Genomic DNA, 19,939 nt, shown 5'->3' on the forward strand with positions numbered 1-19,939 from the left:
ATATATATATATATATATATATATACATATATATATATGAAATCTCCCCCACCCCTCTCAAGTTATATAAACATATATGATAAATTACATATATATATATAATAAATTATTTGCGTTTATGTTCTTGTTCTGAAAGAAACCAATATCAGGCTTTAGGCTTATAGGCTTATCTGTGAGCTTAACTTACATGGTGGCTTTTTTCCCATTATACTTATCTTAAGTCTTTTTAACGGACATGTGATATGCTAGTCTGTGTCCAAGCTCACCTACAATTTCTTTTCTCAAAAGACAAGGCACATCTGCCACCTGCTCTACTCCGTGTCCCAGCAACAACTGTCGAGCAGCATAAAGATTGATTATCAGTCAAAAACCATTGCACAACACCAGATTTTGGTGGGTTAAGCTTGCTGATCCAGCAAGAGATGGTGTGAAATTTTCAGGAGTGTGTGCCAACATTTTGGTGCTAAAAGAACAGCAGTGCATGTCACAGTGAAACACAGCCAAAGATGTGCAGACAAAGCAGAGAAGTTTTTGTTCTAGACTTGGCTTTAAAAGCATTAAAGAGAAAACAAAAAGTAGAAGGTAATTAGTTTGTATATTTAAAAATCATCCACCAAGCTTTGTCATGTGTGTAACATTGTCAATTTAGGCATTCGTGTCCAGATCTTTTAAGAAGCTTAGCTATAAATAATTTTTATATATCTCTTCTAAAATACCATAATCATAAGAAAGGCAAGTATTTCTTATTAATAGAAATAACCAAGGATCTTAAGGAAGTATTCATTACATATATATCCGAATATAAAAGTCACAGAAACATTTACCCACAAAGACTCATGCTTCTATACAAAGAGATGATTCGTGAATACAAAATAAAGGCAGCCATGTTTTAAAGTAAAAACAAAATTTGAAAAATATCTGGGTCTACACTACTGCATAGCTTATTTTTACTGAGTATTGTAGCAACAAGTTACTTTACAAGGACCAAATTACCTTGAACTTTTTATTGAATTCAAGAAATTATTTCTTGATGATCAAGCATTCTTAAAAAGATAGAAATTCTAGTATCATTTTATATAATAACATTAATAGAGGAAGAATTTTCATCACTTCCTCTGTAATGAACTCCAGAATTACTTTTCTTCTATTTATGCAATGACTGCCTAGACTTGCCTTTGGTTCACTGGCTTTATAGCAATTGCAGAAAAAAAAATACTTCTAATAAGATAGAAAAAGCAGAGGGGAATACAGCAGTTAGATACACTGAATTTGTATGGCAAAGTTCTTATGTTATTTAAATGTGATTAGCATACATAGCACTTGATAACAGGCCCTGGGTATACCTTGATAGTAGCGTTTTTACTTCTCTCTTCAAACATGTTCTTTCTCACTAAAGAAAGAATTTTTTTTTATTTTAGAAAATCTCCACATTTCTGAAATGTTAGAAAAAATGGACTATTTTTTTCTACAAAGAGACCTTTGCTACAAGTATGTCTAAAAGTATGTCTGTACATATTCACATTATAAATATATAATTTATATTATTATAAAACATATACATGTTATATATATATACATAAAGTATATAAAAGACACACTATGGCATTTATCTTATAAAAATTTTGTTAGGAAAATCACATGTTTATAAGAATTATGTTCATTACTGGTCACATTTTCAAAATTATGTTAATACCATCTGAAAAAAGACCAAGAGTATAAATGAATAAATGATACTTGAAACTTTGAGCTATTTTCTGAGAGAATAAGTCTAATGAATTATGTCTGTTGAGTGTCACAGAAACTAAACAGTAAATTCAATAATCTCTGATTTAATTTATTATATTTTCACCATTTAACCTCCTGCAGGCTCCCTAATGTCTATTCAGATCTATATTAAATTAAGCACCAATGCTAATGAAGGGCAATAAACGTGGCTGTCAGTGGATTTTTCTTTCATTAAGCACATTATCCTCTTACTGAGCTGTAAATGCGTAAACATTAGTTTTGTTAAACCATGCAAAAAAGACAGGATGAAAATCATTTTTTAATTGCGCCCCTTAAGCAATTTACTGTGTGTGGGAATACAAGTTGTTTTTTTTTTAATTTTTACCTTTAATTTTTTTGAATGGATCTAAAAAGGGCTCTCCCGTTGAAACATAAACGTCTGCTTCACGGGGTATGTCTTCAGGTTCGAGGGCTTCAGTGCCGTCTGCCAAGAACACTCGTCGAGCGGCCATGTTCAGACGCAGCTTTTCTGTGCACTCCTCCAGCAGCTAACAGAAAAGGAGAGGTGAGGGAAAGCGCCTGAGGACAGGGAAAGGAACACATTTCCACTAAGCAAAAGGGGCGGTGACCAAAACGGAGACTCAGTGAGCCACTTGCCAAGTTAAGTAACTCAGAAACGCCACCAGTATGGTTATTTTCTAGCAGTTGAAAACATACAAATAGGTTAATCGCAACACTGAGAATAGTTGATTCTCAAATTCTAGTCCTTGAATGTTCCATCATTCTAATAAGGCTATAAGATATAGTCATTGTATTTGTTTAATTAAATATACCACTTATATATTGATAAAAAATGAATGGAATGCCTGTGAAATCTATGTATATACATATAAGCTACCTAGAGATTTAGATAACTACAAAGAAAAATTTAAACAATAAATGTCATCTTTCTCACTTTCTATATATAAAGAGAATAAGGGAAGATATAAAGCTCTGAAAACTTTTGGATACTAGTTACCAAGGTGATGGTTGGTACAGTAACTTTGGCAAAGACTGTTCTAGATCCATTTTTGTAAGCTGTTACTCTAATCAATCTGGGTTGAAGTTTGTGTCTTTGAGACAATCTGTGCCAATTCTGGTCCCACTTAAATTTTGAAGACAACTCTGCAACTCTAAAGAAAAAAAAAACACACAACAATTGGTGCGTGTTAATTAGTAAAAATTTTTATGTAAATATTATCCTGGATATTTTCAACACATATAAGCACTAATGGTTGTTTCTAAGTATTCCTGAAAAAAAAATTTTTTTTATAGAATAAGATTGTCTATATATACTTAAATATTTTTAAAAATTTAATACATGATAAGTTTGCCAAAACTGTTCACGTAAAACATGTATCTCAGAATAAATCATTTTATTTATAAAACATCACAACATTCACTTTTTAAAATTATATATGCTATATTCTAATAGAAAGCAGAAAATAGCAATATGGTCTTAACATCATGAAATAGAAAACAGCTAAGAATTTTCCTTAACTTTTCATGTTTGTTAAAGTTCTGTGATTTCTTTTTAAAAGATTTGAAATTCAAATACATTATACTAAAGTTTTTATTCTGAAGTCACTTTCATTGCTTTCATTTCAAATTGCTTGGGGGCAGTAAGAGAAGATTTCTAAGTTTGCTTTCAGTCAAAACTAGTTTCAATCCTTATTTTTTTCTCAGCAAAAGTACATGGTAAATGACTAACATTTCTACTTTTACCTGAGTTCTCTAACTTTTCCTGTTAATTCCTAATGCCACATTTGCATAGTTAACATTTTAAAGTAAAAACGTGAGGTAAATTAAAACCAGAGTATATCCACCTATTTGAATATATGAAAATAATGTGAATATAAATATCTTAGTTTGATTTCTATTTTTATCAACATTTTCTTCTATCCATAAACTCTTAGGTTAACAGATTATAAGAATCTTGATGTGAAAATGTATACACAAAATGCTGTTATAATACGTTCATTTCAATTTGATTTTATTTCAAATACTGTTTAAATATCAAAAGTATGCATATCTGTTTTTAAGCAAATATCTGGTAAACCAAGATATTCATGAACTTAGCCTGATTCTGCTTCAACTATTCCTTTCAGAATTTCAGGCTCATATGTATCTCATTTTTTTCCGCAAATATAATTAGCAATATTCTACTCACGTGCTTTCAAAGAAAAAATAAAACAAAAGCAGAAACAAAACCCTTAGAGATGTGTTACATTTTAATGTCTGAAATAGTCAACTGAATCATTATAAATTCTGCTCGAAGGAAAAGGTTTCAACAGTCAGGTAAAAAGAACAGAGAACCACTTTGATTACCTTAGTTGACCCACTGGAACACTGACAGGTCTGTTTCTCTTGGATGCTGATATAAAACAAGAATTGTTTTTACTGTTTGATTTGTAGCTATCTGGGTCTGATATTTCATCATGGCTATGATCTGATGCTGTTTGATGTGTGGAGCAATCTTGAAGTCCTGACCCTTCTGATACTGCCGCTGAATGCAAAAGTCTGTTGGGGCCAAACTGAGGCTGCAAATAATCTTCAGTAGTTTTAATAACTGCTTTTGCCTGGGATGACATAAACTCCCTGAAAGAAACAATGCAAGGAAGAATACAGTGAATTGATGTGTAATCACTTGTTAACAACTAACACATAATAACTAGTTGTGTGCTATGTGCGAGACAAAACACTACACACTTAGCCAGTATTTTGCTTAACTTTTACTACATCCCTGGGAAGTGAGTGACATTTTTATCCCCACTTTACAGATTTTAAAAGTTGTGTCTCAGAGAGGCTAATTAACTTGTCCATGCTCACATAATCTGTAGTTGTAGCTCACGTAATCTAGGAAAGAACTTGAGATGTCCTAAAATAAAACACACATTCATAAACGTTAAACTTAATTATTTAAACTAAAGAATAAAAAGTGTGTAATGCTTGAATCAGTATTGAGTAACATTTTACAATTCTTACATTCATTTATTAAATACTAGCACTCTGCTAAATATTAAGAAATTATAAAAATTAAAGTGATGTGGCTCCTACTCTCAAGAGAACTTGCAAACTATCCCCTAATAAAGAGAGAATATATGTTAAATAAACTGCTTAGAACTCTGGGTGTATATTAACTTTAAGTGCAGAAAGAATTCCTTGAAGGCAAATTTTTGTGGGTTGGAGTAAAGTTGGTAAAGACTTTACAGCAGACCTGGGCATAGGTGACTAACTCATCCTGGTTTGCTCAGGACTGTCCTGGCTTTGGCATTTTGGCCACACATTTTGAAAACTCCCTTAGTCTCAGTCAAACTGGGACAATCAGTTACCCTACCTGGTATTTAAGCTTTAGAGACTTCTCTTTAACAATTAGGAGCAAAGAGAATTAAACTAGCTTACTGCTGATTCACTCAGGTTTTATGATTGTTTTCTTAGGAGTTTAGAATTGACTTTTGTGGAAGACGTAAAAATACAGCTATGTCTTCCCTCTGAAAGATCTTCTTAGAGTAGACACCAACATTCCCTTGAGTGAACCTGTTTTGACCACGTTCTTTAAGGCTTCAGGTCATCAGGATGACAGAACTGAACATCTTTCCCCTTTTTCTTAGATCACAGGCCCCAATATTTAGACCAGACACAACCCACCTTCATCCACAACCCACCTTCATCCACAGCACCGTCGACTGTTGCATCAGAGGCAGCAACAGAGTAGAAAGGAAGTGCTTAACCTACTCTCTTGTGGTTTCTTTTTTGTTTTTTGGAGTCCTCAATAAATTTTATTTATTTTATTTTTTTAATTAGTTTATTTTCTATTTTTTTACTTTACAATATTGTATTTGTTTTGGCATACATTGACATGAATCCACCATGGGTGTACATGTTTTCCCCTTCCAGAATCCCTCTTCCACCTCCCTTCCCATCCCATCCCTCCGGGTCATCCCAGTGCTCCAGCCCCGAGCACCCTGTATCATGTGTTGAACCTGGACTGGCGATTCGTTTCACATATGATAATTTACATGCTTCCATGCCATTCTCCCACATCATCCCGCCCTCGCCCTCTCCCATAGAGTCCATAACACTGTTTATTTATCTGTGTCTCTTTGTGGTTTCTTAATTTAGGTTTCATTTTTGACTGATTTTAGCTTACTTTTTAAGTAAATTTAATCAATATTGCACTTATTTCAGCTGGCTAAATCAGATCACATATGCTATTGCTTTATGTTTTTAATGCACAATTTTTGAATGACTAGAGCTCATCAACTTATTTCCAAGTTGCTATAATTCTGAAATATAGTTTAGACCTAGGGTGGGGAGGGGGTGGTGGTCAACATACTATACTCACTCCTTACCAAGTTCTTCCCATACTTTTAACTGCGTTTTGTTTACCATCTCAGCAAACAAAGGTAATCTTGAAATATAATCTCTAGCATTACATTTGGGTCTTATGTAGAGCCAAATATTTGTAGTTCATCAAGTATTTAGCTGAACTAAATACTTGAACAAAGGACCACCTGACCTGGGATGACATGTAAATCTATGCAAATACCAAGTCTGAAAGATGGAAAATGTAGAGTTGTTGGTATGATAAAATGAAACAAATATATTTGAGAATACTGAGCTGTGTAGATAGAGGGTCAGGCATAGAGGATATAAGCTTTCATGCATTACTGTAACTGAGGTAATTTTTATACAAACCATATTCTTTCCAATTTGCTAGTTCCTCAATTGTCCTTATACATAATATAACCTCCCCATCCACACAATTACAAAATAATGTATGCTTAGTGTGGAAAGCTTAGCATGAACAGCTCCTCCTCCAAATTTTTCTCATCCACAAATTTCATTATAACCACAATTATTTCTTCTGGCCTGTCTTCTTTACATCCACAAATGTGTAAAATAGTTGACTGCATGCTCAGTTGCTCAGTCGTGTCTGACTCTTTGTGACTCCATGGACTGTAGCCTACCAGGCTTCCCTGTCCATGGAATTTTCCCAGCAAGACTACTGGAGTGGGTTGCCACTTCCTACTCCAGGGAATCGTCCCGACCCAGGGATCAAACCCATATCTCCTGCATTGGCAGGCAGTTTCTTTATCATGGAGCCACCTGGGAAGCCCAAAATGGTCGATTATTTCCTCTAAAGGAATGAAAGGTAGTCATGTGCCAGAGGATAAGCATATGGATGAGAGTTGATACAGTGGGTCCATGGAGCACAAACACTGGGATCTGAGTGGCTATATTTTATTATTGTCGCTATTGTTTTCATCACATGTTTCTATCTCAATCTGCCCTGGACTGAGCATAGCACTGGGGAGAAGAATGGCCTTCTCTACACCCTGAAGGTCCACCCAGGTTTATAACTGTGGCAAACAGCATCCTGAATGGATCATTGGACTTTAGCTCTGGCAGAGGTGGGACCACCCTGTAGACTACCTGAGCTACTCAGATATTGATGGCAGTGAGGAGTGTGGGCATGAGACAGCAGTCATGTCACAGAGGCCATGTTTCTGCAGCAACAGCAACAGAGATTCAAATAGTCACCCAGCTCTTCATCCTAGGGGAAGAGCAGTAAACAGCCAGGAGGAAAGATCTGCAGGTCTCAAAAACAGTTCTCAGTGTCCATACACAGTTATTTGGAAAGCAAATTCTCAAGTAAGGAAAGAAAAGGGATTCTCTACTTAAATGCAGAATGAGGTGTCTTTCTTAATGAATGCATTCTGTTTACTGTCAAATATTTTTACAAATAAACTAGTGATTTTATGTAATAACCCATTATTCTACCACCACAGTGCAAAGGGTTGTTATTTTTTTCCATATTTCAAAGCTTCAACCACATCAAATTTTTAATATAATACTTTGCCTTTTTTACTTAACACTGTTTTGCAACTATTTTTCAGATTGCTATATGAGCTATACAGATTTTACTGGAATGTAATATTTTGTCAGGTATATATTGCTTTGTTCAACTGAGTCGTTTACGGGTCATCTACTATTTTTGTCTACTTTGAGTAAAGAATTTGCCTGCAATTCAGGAGACTCAGGAGACTTGTGTTCAATCCCTGGGTCGGGAAGATCCCCTGGAGGAGGCAACGGCAACCCACTCGAGTATTCTTGCCTGGAGAATCCCATGGCAGAGGAATCTGGTGGGCTACCGTCCATGGGGTAGCAAAGAGTCAGACATGACTGAAGTGATTGAGCATGCATGCACATATCTCCCCCTCCCCTTCTGGTAACAGCATTTGTATCCATTTGGGAAACTATCCATCCCTACTCCTCCTAAATCTAAATGATTCTGGTAGGTTTAGGACAATAAATTATATGAGTTATTTGGTGGTGTTTTAGTTGCTAAGTCATGTACGACTCTTGGGGCCCTCTGGACTGTATCCTGCCTGGCTCCCCTGTCCATGGGATTCTCCAAGCAAGAATACTGGAGTGGGTTGCCATTTCTTTCTCCAGATGAGTTATTTGGTAAATGGTAAAAAGAATTTTTATGGTTCTACCATATACATATCTATCATTTACTTTTCTCTAGTAATTTATATATAGAAGGAGGAGAAAGGTAGTTTTTCATGTTAAAAAGTCACTATTGGTCCACCGTCTTTAGTCTTCAGCTTAATTTTATCAACATTGATGACACTAGTTTGCACTAGTTTGCACTAGTTCTTAAACACTATGGAACACTTCTTTCTTAAAACAACTATGTGTTTCCTAGTGTGTGAGGATGATCACACAACTTGGCAAGGCTAACTTATCCCACGTGGGAATTAAACTCACACACACAGTTTGTTAAATTAATGCTAGAAATGTGGGGTTTAGGATCATTCAGCTTGCAAGGAACAAACAAGCATTTGGGTTTTGGGTGACAGAACTTACAGCAGGATACAAAAAAAGTTAAGGAGATAAAACCACTCCAACAGAGCACAAAGAGAATTAGAAGACCATTCACTGCACTCCAGGATATACTAGTGACTTAAGACCAACTCTAGACTGTTTCTTGACTCAGTAACCTCATCTCTTCTTCTGTGTCTGCTTCCTCTTTCTACATCTTATTGCCTCATCCTATGAGCTTAGTGCGTGCATAGTTGTGTCTGACTCTGTGTGACCCTATGGACTGTAGCCCACCAGGTTCCTCTGTCCATAAGATTTTCCAGGCAAGAATACTGGAGTGAGTTGCCATGCCCTCCTCCAGGGGATCTTCCTGATTCAGGGATCGAACCAGCATCCCTTATGTCTCCTGCATTGGCAGGCAGGTTCTTTATCACTAGCACCACCTGGGAAGCCCCTCTTATTGCCTAACCTATCTCTATCCTCCTCCTCCTTATTCCTTATGACTTCTGCTAACATCCTCTATATGTCTCATTTCTATACCACATGACTTTCTGCAGAGTCTGTATGATACATTCAATTCCCCAAAAAGTTTAATTTCATCACTACCCCTGTTGGGTAGAACTCTCAAGCTGGGCAACTTCATTAGCTACTGGAAAACCTGTGGATGAGAAAGGACCCATCAGTGGCCCGGGAACTAGGACAGCAGGATAATAAGGTACACAGGAGGTTAGAGTAAGATGGGTATCAAGTGAAGTGAAGTGAAGTCGCTCAGTCATGTCTGACTCTTTGCAACCCCATAGACTGTAGCCCACCAGGCTCCTCCATCCATGAAATTTTCCAGGCAAGAGTACTGGAGTGGGTTGCCATTTCCTTCTCCAAGGTATCTTCCTGACCCAGGGATCGAACCCGGGCCTCCCGCATTGCAGGCAGACGCTTTACCATCCGAGCCACCAAAGGAAGACCAAGATATCAGGTGCCTCCCAAAAGAGGAAAACATAATTGGCAGGGACTCACATGGCCTGTACTGAGTGAGAAGAGCAGGGACACTATAAATTTGATTGACTGAAAAAGTACTCACTAAAATGTATCACACAATTTAAATTACTAGAGTAATTAGAGGCTAGAGCCCATGGGACCACAAAGAGTTGGATACGACTGAGTGGCTGAGCACACATTACCCTCCAGACAATGCAAGAACCTTAGAATGTATCATACCCATTTACTGCTGCTTCCTCAGGCTGGTCATCAATAGTTTTTAATTCCATTTTTTGTGGATAGGTACATCTATCTTTCACAGCTCCTGGTTTTATGTAGGGAACTTAACTTCAAAATTCTGCTTGCGTGAGTTTGAGGCTTTGCATCCTGTGCTCTCTGTGATTCTTATGAATTATTACATAAATTTTTTATTATAATTTCTATGAAGATCTACATCTTGTTATTTCTTTTAAGATACGCATTTTGATAAGATCTACACTTGTTAGCTATCTTTTATAAAATTTGATAAATTGTATCACAGTTTTCTTGGACTTTCTTTTTTCCCAACTAGAAAATTCCCACTAGGAATTCCATGTGGATTTTTAAACTAGTTGTTTGAGGAAATGAAAAAATAACCTTTATTCAAAAAAAAGAAAAAATAACCTTTATCAAAAAAAACCCACCTCATTTTGTCTTCATTTACTGTAGAGGCTTCCTACCACATTCTAGAACATAGGCTCATTTTATAACCAGATCTTCATTTTAAACTTTCTATGTCAGGATTATTATCTTGTCCTAAGTCTATGATATGTCTCTACTGTGAATCTTTCATTATATCTGTAGGTAATTCATATATACACATAATTCAAGAAGCTTCTTCTTCAGTAAGACTTCTATGCCACCTCCTTGAATAACAATGTACTTTCTTCCTATATATGTGCCCTGGTAGGTTTGATAGCTGGAATCACTAAACCTCATTTATCCTTTCCTGCCATCTAAAATGCTAGACTTCAACTTCTGTCAAGTATTCCAATTCATCATTGTATTATTTACTCTTTCATCAGTGGTAAAATAATTTTTACCGCTGATACAGAGCATTTTTTTCCAGCCTGAATTCTAAAATCTACTATATTAGATTGACACAAGAATATCAATCATACTACTTAAGAATACACCTTCTAAGAACTACCTCTATATCTATCTTTATACTTATCTATCTGTCTGTCTATATTAGTTTTCTACTGCTATGCAACAAATGGCTTAAAACAACACCGTTTATCATAGCACAGCTTCTTTCCATGTGTCAGAAGTCTGGGCAAAGCTTAGCAGGAACCTGTGCTCAGGATCTCATAGGCTGAAATGAAGGTGTCAGCTGGGTCTGCAGTCTTATCTGATGCTCAGGATCTTCTTCCAAACTCATTCAGGTTTTGCCAGAATTCAGTTCCTTATAGCTAAAAAACTCACAGTTACTATCATCTTCTCTGAAGCCAGAGGAATTCATCTTTCTTTTCTGTCTCTGATCTCTAAACTCGCATTTAAGACTAGATCTAAGTTAGGCCCACCCAGGATAATCTCCCATTTGATTAACTCAAAGACAACTGATTATATACCCTAACTACATCTGAAAAAAATCTTTGCCATATAATGTAACATAATTGTAGGAGTGACATCCTGTCATAGTCACAATCCTACCCACACTCAAGAGGAGGGAATTACACCAGGCATATTTACCAGTGGGTGGGAATCTTAGGAACACATATTAAATTTCTGTGTAACACACTAGCTATACAATTATGCAGATTAGATTACTCAATTTTTACAACAAATTTACATCCAGATATTTTATTTTCCAGAAGATTAAAATGCAACTATTTAAGATTAAATTTTGTCATCATTAAAAACTGAGATTATTTAAAAGGATGTACCACTATTTCTGATGGCCAATCCAAAGAGGAACTTAAGAAAGTGCTTTGAGAAGTGGCATCGTCATTAGAATAAATTACTATTTCCTAAAGTAGACATTTTAAATGGGGAAGGTACTCATTTAGATGAGAATATCCTGGTACTTTATTTTATGTGTGTGTGCGCTCAGTCATGGCCGACTCTGCGATCCATGGACTGTAGCCTGCCAGGCTCCTCAGTCCATGATATTTTCCAGGCAAGAGCACTGCAGTGGGTTGCTATTTCCTACTCCAGACGATCCTGCTGACCCAGGGATCGAACCCAAGTGTCCTGCAGCTCCTTCTTTGGCAGGCAGACTCTTAACCACTGAGCTACCTGGGAAGCCTTTGTAAGTCTATATGTATGTAAACTATGTAAATATTTAAGAATGCTATGTTTGCTTATAGTAAGATTAGTAAAAACATGTCAAAATTTAACAGTATGGATAGAAACTATTGGTTAAAAAACTTTAGCTTATTGAATCTTTTAAACAATTTCTACATATGATATAATAGATATGATAAATCACAGAACTACAAAGCTGGTAGGCACATTAATAGATTAACTAAGCTTTCATTTTTTTCTGAAATAGTATAATACTATACATAAAAGCTTTCTATTACAGTCAGAAAGATCATCAGGGATGGATCGTAAACACTGTGGAATTGACAACCCTCTTAATGGCTCAGTGAAAGTTGCTCAGTCGTGCCCAACTCTTTGCGACCCCATGGACTATAAGTCCACGGAATTCTCCAGGACAGAATACTGGAGTAGGTAGCCTTTCCCTTCTCCAGGGGATCTTCCTAACCAGGGATCGAACCCAGGTCTCCCACATTGCAGGCCGATTCTTTACCAGCTGAACCACAAACATTTAATTATGCTTTACTCTCTGTGGTTTCCATTAAATCTAATTTACAACTTTTGTTTCACAAACCAACAACTAAGTAAAGATGTGAGGTCTAAAAGTACAACAAAATATGCCCAGGGAGGAGTCTAGAAAAAGCAGATAAATAGACCAGATAATACTTAATGGTAGGATTCTAGTTCTGGCAAGAGCAATCTTCCTTCTCATTGCCTCTATTTTAATAGCATTACTGAATCTTAGTGGGTTTTTTTATAGCAACTTGAAGAAAACTTCTAATAACATCATGCTTGCTGCTGTTGCTGTTATTTAGTTGCTAAGTCATTTCTGACTCTTTTGCAACCTGCCTGGCTCCTCTGTCCATGGGATTTCCCAGACAAGAATACTAGAGTAGGTTGCCATTTCTTCTCCAGGGGATCGTCCCAACCCAGGGATCTAACCCGTGTCTCCTGCTTGGCAGGTGGATTCTTTACCATCTGAGCCATCAGGGAAGCCCACTACTCCCTTGTAATATCCTTACAGTATCCCTCAGCTATGACTGCAGCACATTGCCTTCCACAGTTCTTACATGTATGCCTTTTTGCCAGTGGTATTCACTCAGCTGATCTATACTCAGTACTGTACATCTTTCAATTAGTATTTTTAAAAATACTTATTTATTTGTTTGGCTGCACTGGGTCTTGGTTGCAGCACATGGGATCTTTGATCTTCATTGCAACATGTGGTATCTTTAGTTGTAGCATGTGAACTCTTAGTTGCAGTACATGGGATCTAGTTCTCTGACCAGGAATCAAACTCAGGCCCCCTGAATTGGGAGCGTGGAGTCTTAGCCAATGGATCACCAGGGAAGTTCCTCAATCAGTAAGTATTTAATAAATATTAATTGAACTCAGTGTTAACATTTTCTAAAACCCCTTCCATAACAACAATAATTGTCTAGTGGAAAAGAGAAATGTCATACACATAGTCATGCATATAAATTTGTAATAACTGACTGTGATTAGCACTGTGAAGGAAAAGTCTTGGTTATTAAGATGAAGAAGTTCAGGGGTTAGGGATACAGAGAAAAATCTCTACAAATCTGTACAAGCTGATAGGACATATGTAAGGGATTAACCCCATTAGATCCTAGTCATTCCTTATTTCAAATCATTCTGCCAGGTCCTGTGCAAGAATTGATATACTTTTTGCATATTGATATCTTTACTTTGTGATTTATTATGTGATTTCAGATGATTTCATATCCCATTCTGCAAGGGTAAGTTCCTTGTTTTATCTCTTTACTGCCACTGGAACTCAACTAACGATTGATATGCAGGAATTATTCTTTGATAATTACGACAGCATGAAAAAATGTATCACAAAAATTCCATTGATAAGAAACATATACAATTTAAAAAGTAAGATATAATAAGGTCAAAAGTCAAAACTATGTCATGTAACACTGATTATCTAAGGGTCCTTTCTCCAATTTCCTTAGATGAAAAGCCTCAGTTATGTTTGAATAGTCATCCTTTTTATATGTCCATGGAAGGCATCCCCTGATAGCTGCAGTGGGTAAATATTCAGTGGTCTGACACCAGTGATGCTAATTCCATTTCCCGTGCATGATGGGTAACTTAAGCAGCCTGTGATCCAATTTTGGCCAGTGAGAAATGAGGAGAAGCGTTCTGGAGAAATGTTTTTGCACCAATAAAAAAGAGATATAAATAATCAAATACCTATCCTTTTTAGTCGGAAACTGTGTAGTGAGCATCTAGTGAGCATATGATGAGCCTTCCCAGTAAGAGGATTCAAACTCGAGGATCTAGCCAATATTGTGAGGATGGCTCAGGGAAAGATACAAAGGGTCAGGTTCTTTGATACTCCTGCTGAAGCACTGAACAAACCTTACAATTGCCCTGTCTCTGAAGTTCCTGTTACATGCGATAGTGACTGTCCAGTTTTAAAGTCACTTTCAGTTGAATTTCCCAGTACTCTGCTAATAGTAGCCTAACTTATTACAATGAATTTTCTAATCACATTTGCTTCGCTTTTAGCTTTATTCAAAATCTTTACTGATTTTCAATGTTTTATGATGGGCTAAAATATAAACTAATATGGTATTTTCTTTAAAATGTGACTTTTATTTTATCAAGAACACTTCACCAGAAATTTCAGCATAAGCATAAAACGATATGGAGGGTTTCCCCTGATTTTGAAACACAAAGCATCCTTGGTGAGTTTAGATTTCTATGGCAGAAATCTGCATGTGGCTAATAATTCTATTCATAAGTAGGAAGTGTGGCTACTTTGACAGATCATGGCTCAATAACAAGCATGCAGGTCTAAGTTATCACACAGTTTGGATGTGAATTCAACAGCAGGATAATGACAGTTGCCAAGGATTTGTGCTTGCTGTCGCTTCATACCAGTGTTGCCTGTCAAAATGTCTCTTTTTCTTATACAGAAGCCATAGAATTTTTATGGATAGCAATTACTTACAATGTACAATGAAGTACATCAAATCTAACAACCACTCTTTAGCCTCTCATTATTTGGTAGTCTCTTTGTTAAATGTAGTCAACCATTTTCATCTAAATTATTTATTTATACTGTATATTTGACAAGCATATATTTCTCGCTTTATATTCCTATGGCATTTAAACCTTCCTGAAGAGTTATGGTTTTTTTTTTAATATTATCATTTGTAAAACTTGTCTTTATCCTATTACCATTTTAACTGTAATTAAACTCTCTAATTGGAATAAATACAAATAAAATGTAAACATAAAGGAAAATGACCTTAAGTACATTTAATAAGAAATCACCAACTTAAAATACTGGATGCAACAGATAAAAGAAATAACGCCACATATGTTTGGTGCATGGAAACTTGTACAAAATCTGGAGTACACAAAACACAAAGATTTCATTACTTGTCATTCTACCTTTCCCCCAATTGAAGAAACAAAAAACCTCTAAGGACATATACTCCTTTCTACAATTACTAGATAAAATGTAATTTAAACATCATGGAAAGTGAATAATAGAAGTGGCAATAATAAATGTGAATAATTTCGCCCAAATTTTATTTTGAATACCAGAAGAAAATATAATTCTAGTTCGACCTAGAAATATTGGTAAAGATACCTTGATTGCAGAGCAATTTTCAATTATTTTCTAACACAATAAGCCCAATTTTTATTTGTAGCTCAATTACTGAATAATAACTAATGTATTATGTTCAAATTACATATATACCCTAAAGGAGATATTCAATGTTTGTTAAATTGAACTTTCTTGCTTTTGTAGAAAGAAATGTAAAAAAGAAAAACAATTTATACAATTTGTAAAGGACTCATCTGAGTATAGGATCGGGGCATAAATTATCCCACTCAAAGGAAAAAATGAAAATTAGTTCTGTTTGTGGAGAAGTACAAAGGAATAAAAATAAAGAACGTCTCAAGTCTAAAATTGGGGGAGATTATAGAAATATAAGGATTTTCCAGAGGAAATGCAAATTTTCGAAAAGAAATGATATATTCTTTTAACATTTTTAAAGTACACAGGCCTGGCGGGCTGGGGGCCAGCCCTGAGCAGCCTTGATTAAAACAGGAGAGAAAGAAAATGTGGGCCAAGAGTCTTCTTAATTGGGCATGGCTAGCTGTCAGTTTAAAAGATTTAATAGATATTTATAATAAATAGAGCATCTGTGTTCCTGTTGATGGATTTAGGACACTGGGGTGATCACTGTCTCAAGCTCAGTCCAAAGCAGGAATTCCTAAGATAATACTTCCTCAGATCTCAGTGATGCTTTATTGCAACTGTGCTGCTAAGTATGGTTATCATCTTGATTTTACACACTTTCATCAGCCTTTTTGGAGAAGGAAATGGCAACCCACTCCAGTACTCTCGCCTGGAGAAGCCCAGGGACAAAGGAGCCCGGTGGGCTACAGTCCATGGGGTCACAAAGAGCAGGACATGACTGAGTGACTAACACACACATAGTCAGTAAAGAATCTGCCTGCAATGCAGGAGACCCAGGTTCAATTCCTAAGTTGGGAAGATACCCTGGAGAAGGAAATGGCAACCCACTCCAGTATTCTCGCCTGGAGAATCCCATGGACAGAGGAGCCTGGCAGGCTACAGTCTATGGGGTCAAAAGAGTTGGACACGACTTAGCGACTAAACGACCACCACTACCAATATATTAATGTTCAGATCTGCAGGGTTTTTAAGACTTTAAGGGAAAATCTGACAAAAGTTTTGAATTAGGAAAAGTGTAATTTGTAGGGCAATGGAGGTTGAAAACAGTGGAGGTGTTGCCTTGCTTCATTAACTCTTCACTGCTTCCTTCCCCTCACTCTGCTGCTCATCCCATTTTGGGAACTAATAGCTCATCTTTGGAATTATGAGATTACTAAACTTAAACTGTCCGTAGAAAAGGTGATATAACCAAATACTTATATTTCAAAAAGAGCCTAATACTCATTCTAATTCAAAATAGCCAAGATAACTAAAATGACATTAAAAAGTGAGTGACTAGATTAAGCAGCTAGTCTCCTCAAAAGCAAGATTTGTCTGTGAAACAGCACCCAGATAATCTATAATAAGAAGTTGTTGGCAATTCATTTTTAAAACTGACTTAAGTCCTAATATAATATACTAACAACAATTTGTCCTCTGGGGAACTAAAAGAGTTGATATTACACTCAGCTACAAGAAGGATTAAAAAAAAAACAACACTACAACCTTCCGTTATAAAAATCATGAAATTACATTCTTAGATGATCATCAGCTAAAAATTATTAAAATATATGTGGGATAGAAAGAGATATTAACTGTCTAGACCATTCTGTTAGTTTTGTGATATACAATGTTGGGACTTCCCTGGCAGTCCAGTTTTTAAGACTTCACTTTTCAATGCAGGGGTTGCAGGTTAAACCCTTGGTTGGGGAGTTAAGATCCCACAAGCCTCACAGCCAAAACACCAAGACATAAAGCAAAAGCAGTACTATAAACTAATTCAATAAAGACTTTAAAAATAGTCTACATAAAAATCTTTTAAAAATTCCAATTTTAATTTGGAAATCGTCCACTTTTAGCATTCAGAGACACCGGTTACAAATACAGCAGAACTGCCCCTAGGTACCTATTACCAATAAATAATTGATTCTGCTTCATGCTTCAAAGGTTGATACCCTGTTCCAGGTCACCTGGGAATGCATCAGACTACATCTGGGTAGGAAAAGGTCCCTATCATTTGCTTTCCTTGAAGTAACCACAAGAACGAAGGTAGACTTCTCCAGTCATCTGACCTTTTGGTGGCAAGTCATAAAATGGGAGGATCTGTCCTTCTTGGGCATGATATATTGAACTCACACTATTGATGATTAGTTTCCTTTTTGGGGGGAAAGCTCCTGGCACAGCAGTTTTTCCTTTGTTACAAATATAACATAGAGTAACAGAGGCAAGCCATTGTAAGAACACCAGAAAGAGAGAAAAGAAGGATAGTTCGGTTCAGTTCAGTTCAGTCGCTCAGTCGTGTCCGACCCCATGAATTGCAGCACGCCAGGCCTCTCTGTCCATCACCAACTCCCGGAGACTACCCAAAGCCATGACCATTGAGTCGGTTATGCCATCCAACCATCTCATCCTCTGTCGTCCCCTTCTCCTCCCGCCCCCAATCCTACCCAGCATTAGGGTCTTTTCCAATGAGTCAACCCTTCGCATGAGGTGGCCGAAGTATTGGAGTTTCAGCCTTAACATCAGACCTTCCAATGAACACCCAGGATTGATCTCTTTTAGGATGGATTGATTGGATCTCCTCGCAGTCCAAGGAACTCTCAAGAGTCTTCTCCAACACCACAGTTCAAAAGCATCAGTTCTTCGGCGCTCAGCTTTCTTCACCGTCCAACTCTCACATCCATACATGACCACTGGAAAAACCATAGTCTTGACTAGAGGACCTTTGTTGGCAAAGAAATGTCTCTGCTTTTAAATATGCAGAGACATTTTAAAGAAGGATAAGGTAAATGTAATAAAAAGTAAATTAATACCACAGATAAAAACATGAGAATAAAGTGACTCATCACTGCATGGTTACAAAGAATGGATTTAGTGTGGGCAGGTTTTGTAAAAATGTACAATGTGTTAAAATAGTGAAGAAAAGCACAGTCTCTGTTATATAAGTAAAGGAACAACAAATTGACTATACTTTAATAATTATCTCTCATAAAAGATCAAAAAGATGGTGGAATAAAGGTGGCAAGGGAAAAAAGGATGAGACAAGAGAAGTTTTAACCTCAATCAGGGGGAAAATGTCTTTATAGAGAAAATTGCCTCTCTCTGATAATCATATTAATGCCAATGGATCTTAGATTACCATTAGCCTTTATGAACTTGACCCTTCAGGTTGAAACTCATCATTTTCTTTTTCATAAAAGTAAAGGGCCTCTGGGCATTGTCTTTGACTTTCTATTCAATTGTCAAGAAGAGGGTTACTTCATTTTCTAGGTATATCATATTCAAAGTTGATGGTAACAGACAATGGTGACAGAAAAGAAGTTAGGATCCAGACAAAGAAATAGAAGTACAATGAAACAAACTATAAAAAAAAAAAAGGTGGTAGGAAAAGTGTAATATGAAAAAAAAGACTGGCATATTAAAAGAAAAAGGGCAAATAAAACAAAAATTAGAGACTCAGACAAAGAACAGAAAGAAACTGAATGAATAAAATTACAAGCTGTATAAAAGATATCACAAAAGAGAATAAAAAGTAAACCTATTACTATTGTGGAAAGGAAACTTGGTAAAAATAAATTCTAAAGGCAATTAAAAAATGTGCAAACACTTTAGCATTGGCAGTTGTATAAAGGACTGCTTAAAAATCCTATTTAGAAATTTTTTTCCATTGTCTTATTGGGAGGAACACTATCATGAGAAACATATGTCTCTACAACATAACCACTGGGTAATGATCTCCTAAAAATTATCTAGCCAGGCAGCTAGCACGCTGTGTCAGCGATCTCATACATTGCTAACATGCACTCACAGCTTAGAGGAATAAGGCAAAACAAAGGTTAGCTGAAAATCTATATTTCACTTTCACCTAAAAACTTAGTGACATATAAAAAAACAATCAAACTCTTCAAAGATATAAACAGGAGCTATCATTTCTAAGGAGATTAACACAATCCCTAATTGAAGAATACTTTCTTCAATAGCTTTATAATCTACATTTCCCTTTAAACATAAAAACTATGGCATCACATTTAGCCAGACAACAGTTTACCAATACCTGACAGATACTTTTTTGTTTTTTCACGTTCTTTTTTCATGTTTTAATATTTATTTATTTGGCTGCACCAGGTCTTATTTATGGTGGGACCTCTTTTTTTCTAACCTGCGACAAGTTCCCCAACCAGGGATTGAACTCAAGCCCCCTGCACTGGGAGCATGGAGTCTTAGCCACTGGACTACCAGGGAAGTCTCTGTTTTTTTACTTTCTAATTCAGAAAAAACACAGGAAAAATATCCGTCTCCTCTGCTTTATATTTCTGAGAAGTGTGGTAGAGTATAGTA

At 36.2% G+C, this 19,939-nt stretch overlaps 1 protein-coding gene across 6 annotated transcripts in view; it reads right to left on the reverse strand.

Annotated features, from left to right (window-relative positions):
- Positions 1-19,939, reverse strand: part of DCDC1 (doublecortin domain containing 1) — a 453,546-nt gene that overhangs the window by 404,846 nt on the left and 28,761 nt on the right. For all 6 annotated transcript variants that reach the window (XR_014069367.1, XR_014069370.1, XR_014069369.1 and 3 more), the window contains exons 3-5: positions 4,093-4,362; positions 2,744-2,897; positions 2,111-2,273 (exon numbers count right to left, since the gene is read on the reverse strand). Coding sequence is in view for 1 of the 6 variants with exons in the window: in XM_081544080.1 (XP_081400206.1) it covers positions 2,111-2,273; positions 2,744-2,897; positions 4,093-4,362 (587 nt within the window). In the remaining 5 variants the exon portion in view is untranslated. The remainder of the gene's footprint in view (positions 1-2,110; positions 2,274-2,743; positions 2,898-4,092; positions 4,363-19,939) is intronic.

This window comes from Giraffa tippelskirchi, chromosome 11, assembly GCF_054371585.1.
Source record: "Giraffa tippelskirchi isolate mGirTip1 chromosome 11, T2T-mGirTip1v1.2.pri, whole genome shotgun sequence".
Taxonomy (NCBI): Eukaryota; Metazoa; Chordata; class Mammalia; order Artiodactyla; family Giraffidae; genus Giraffa; species Giraffa tippelskirchi.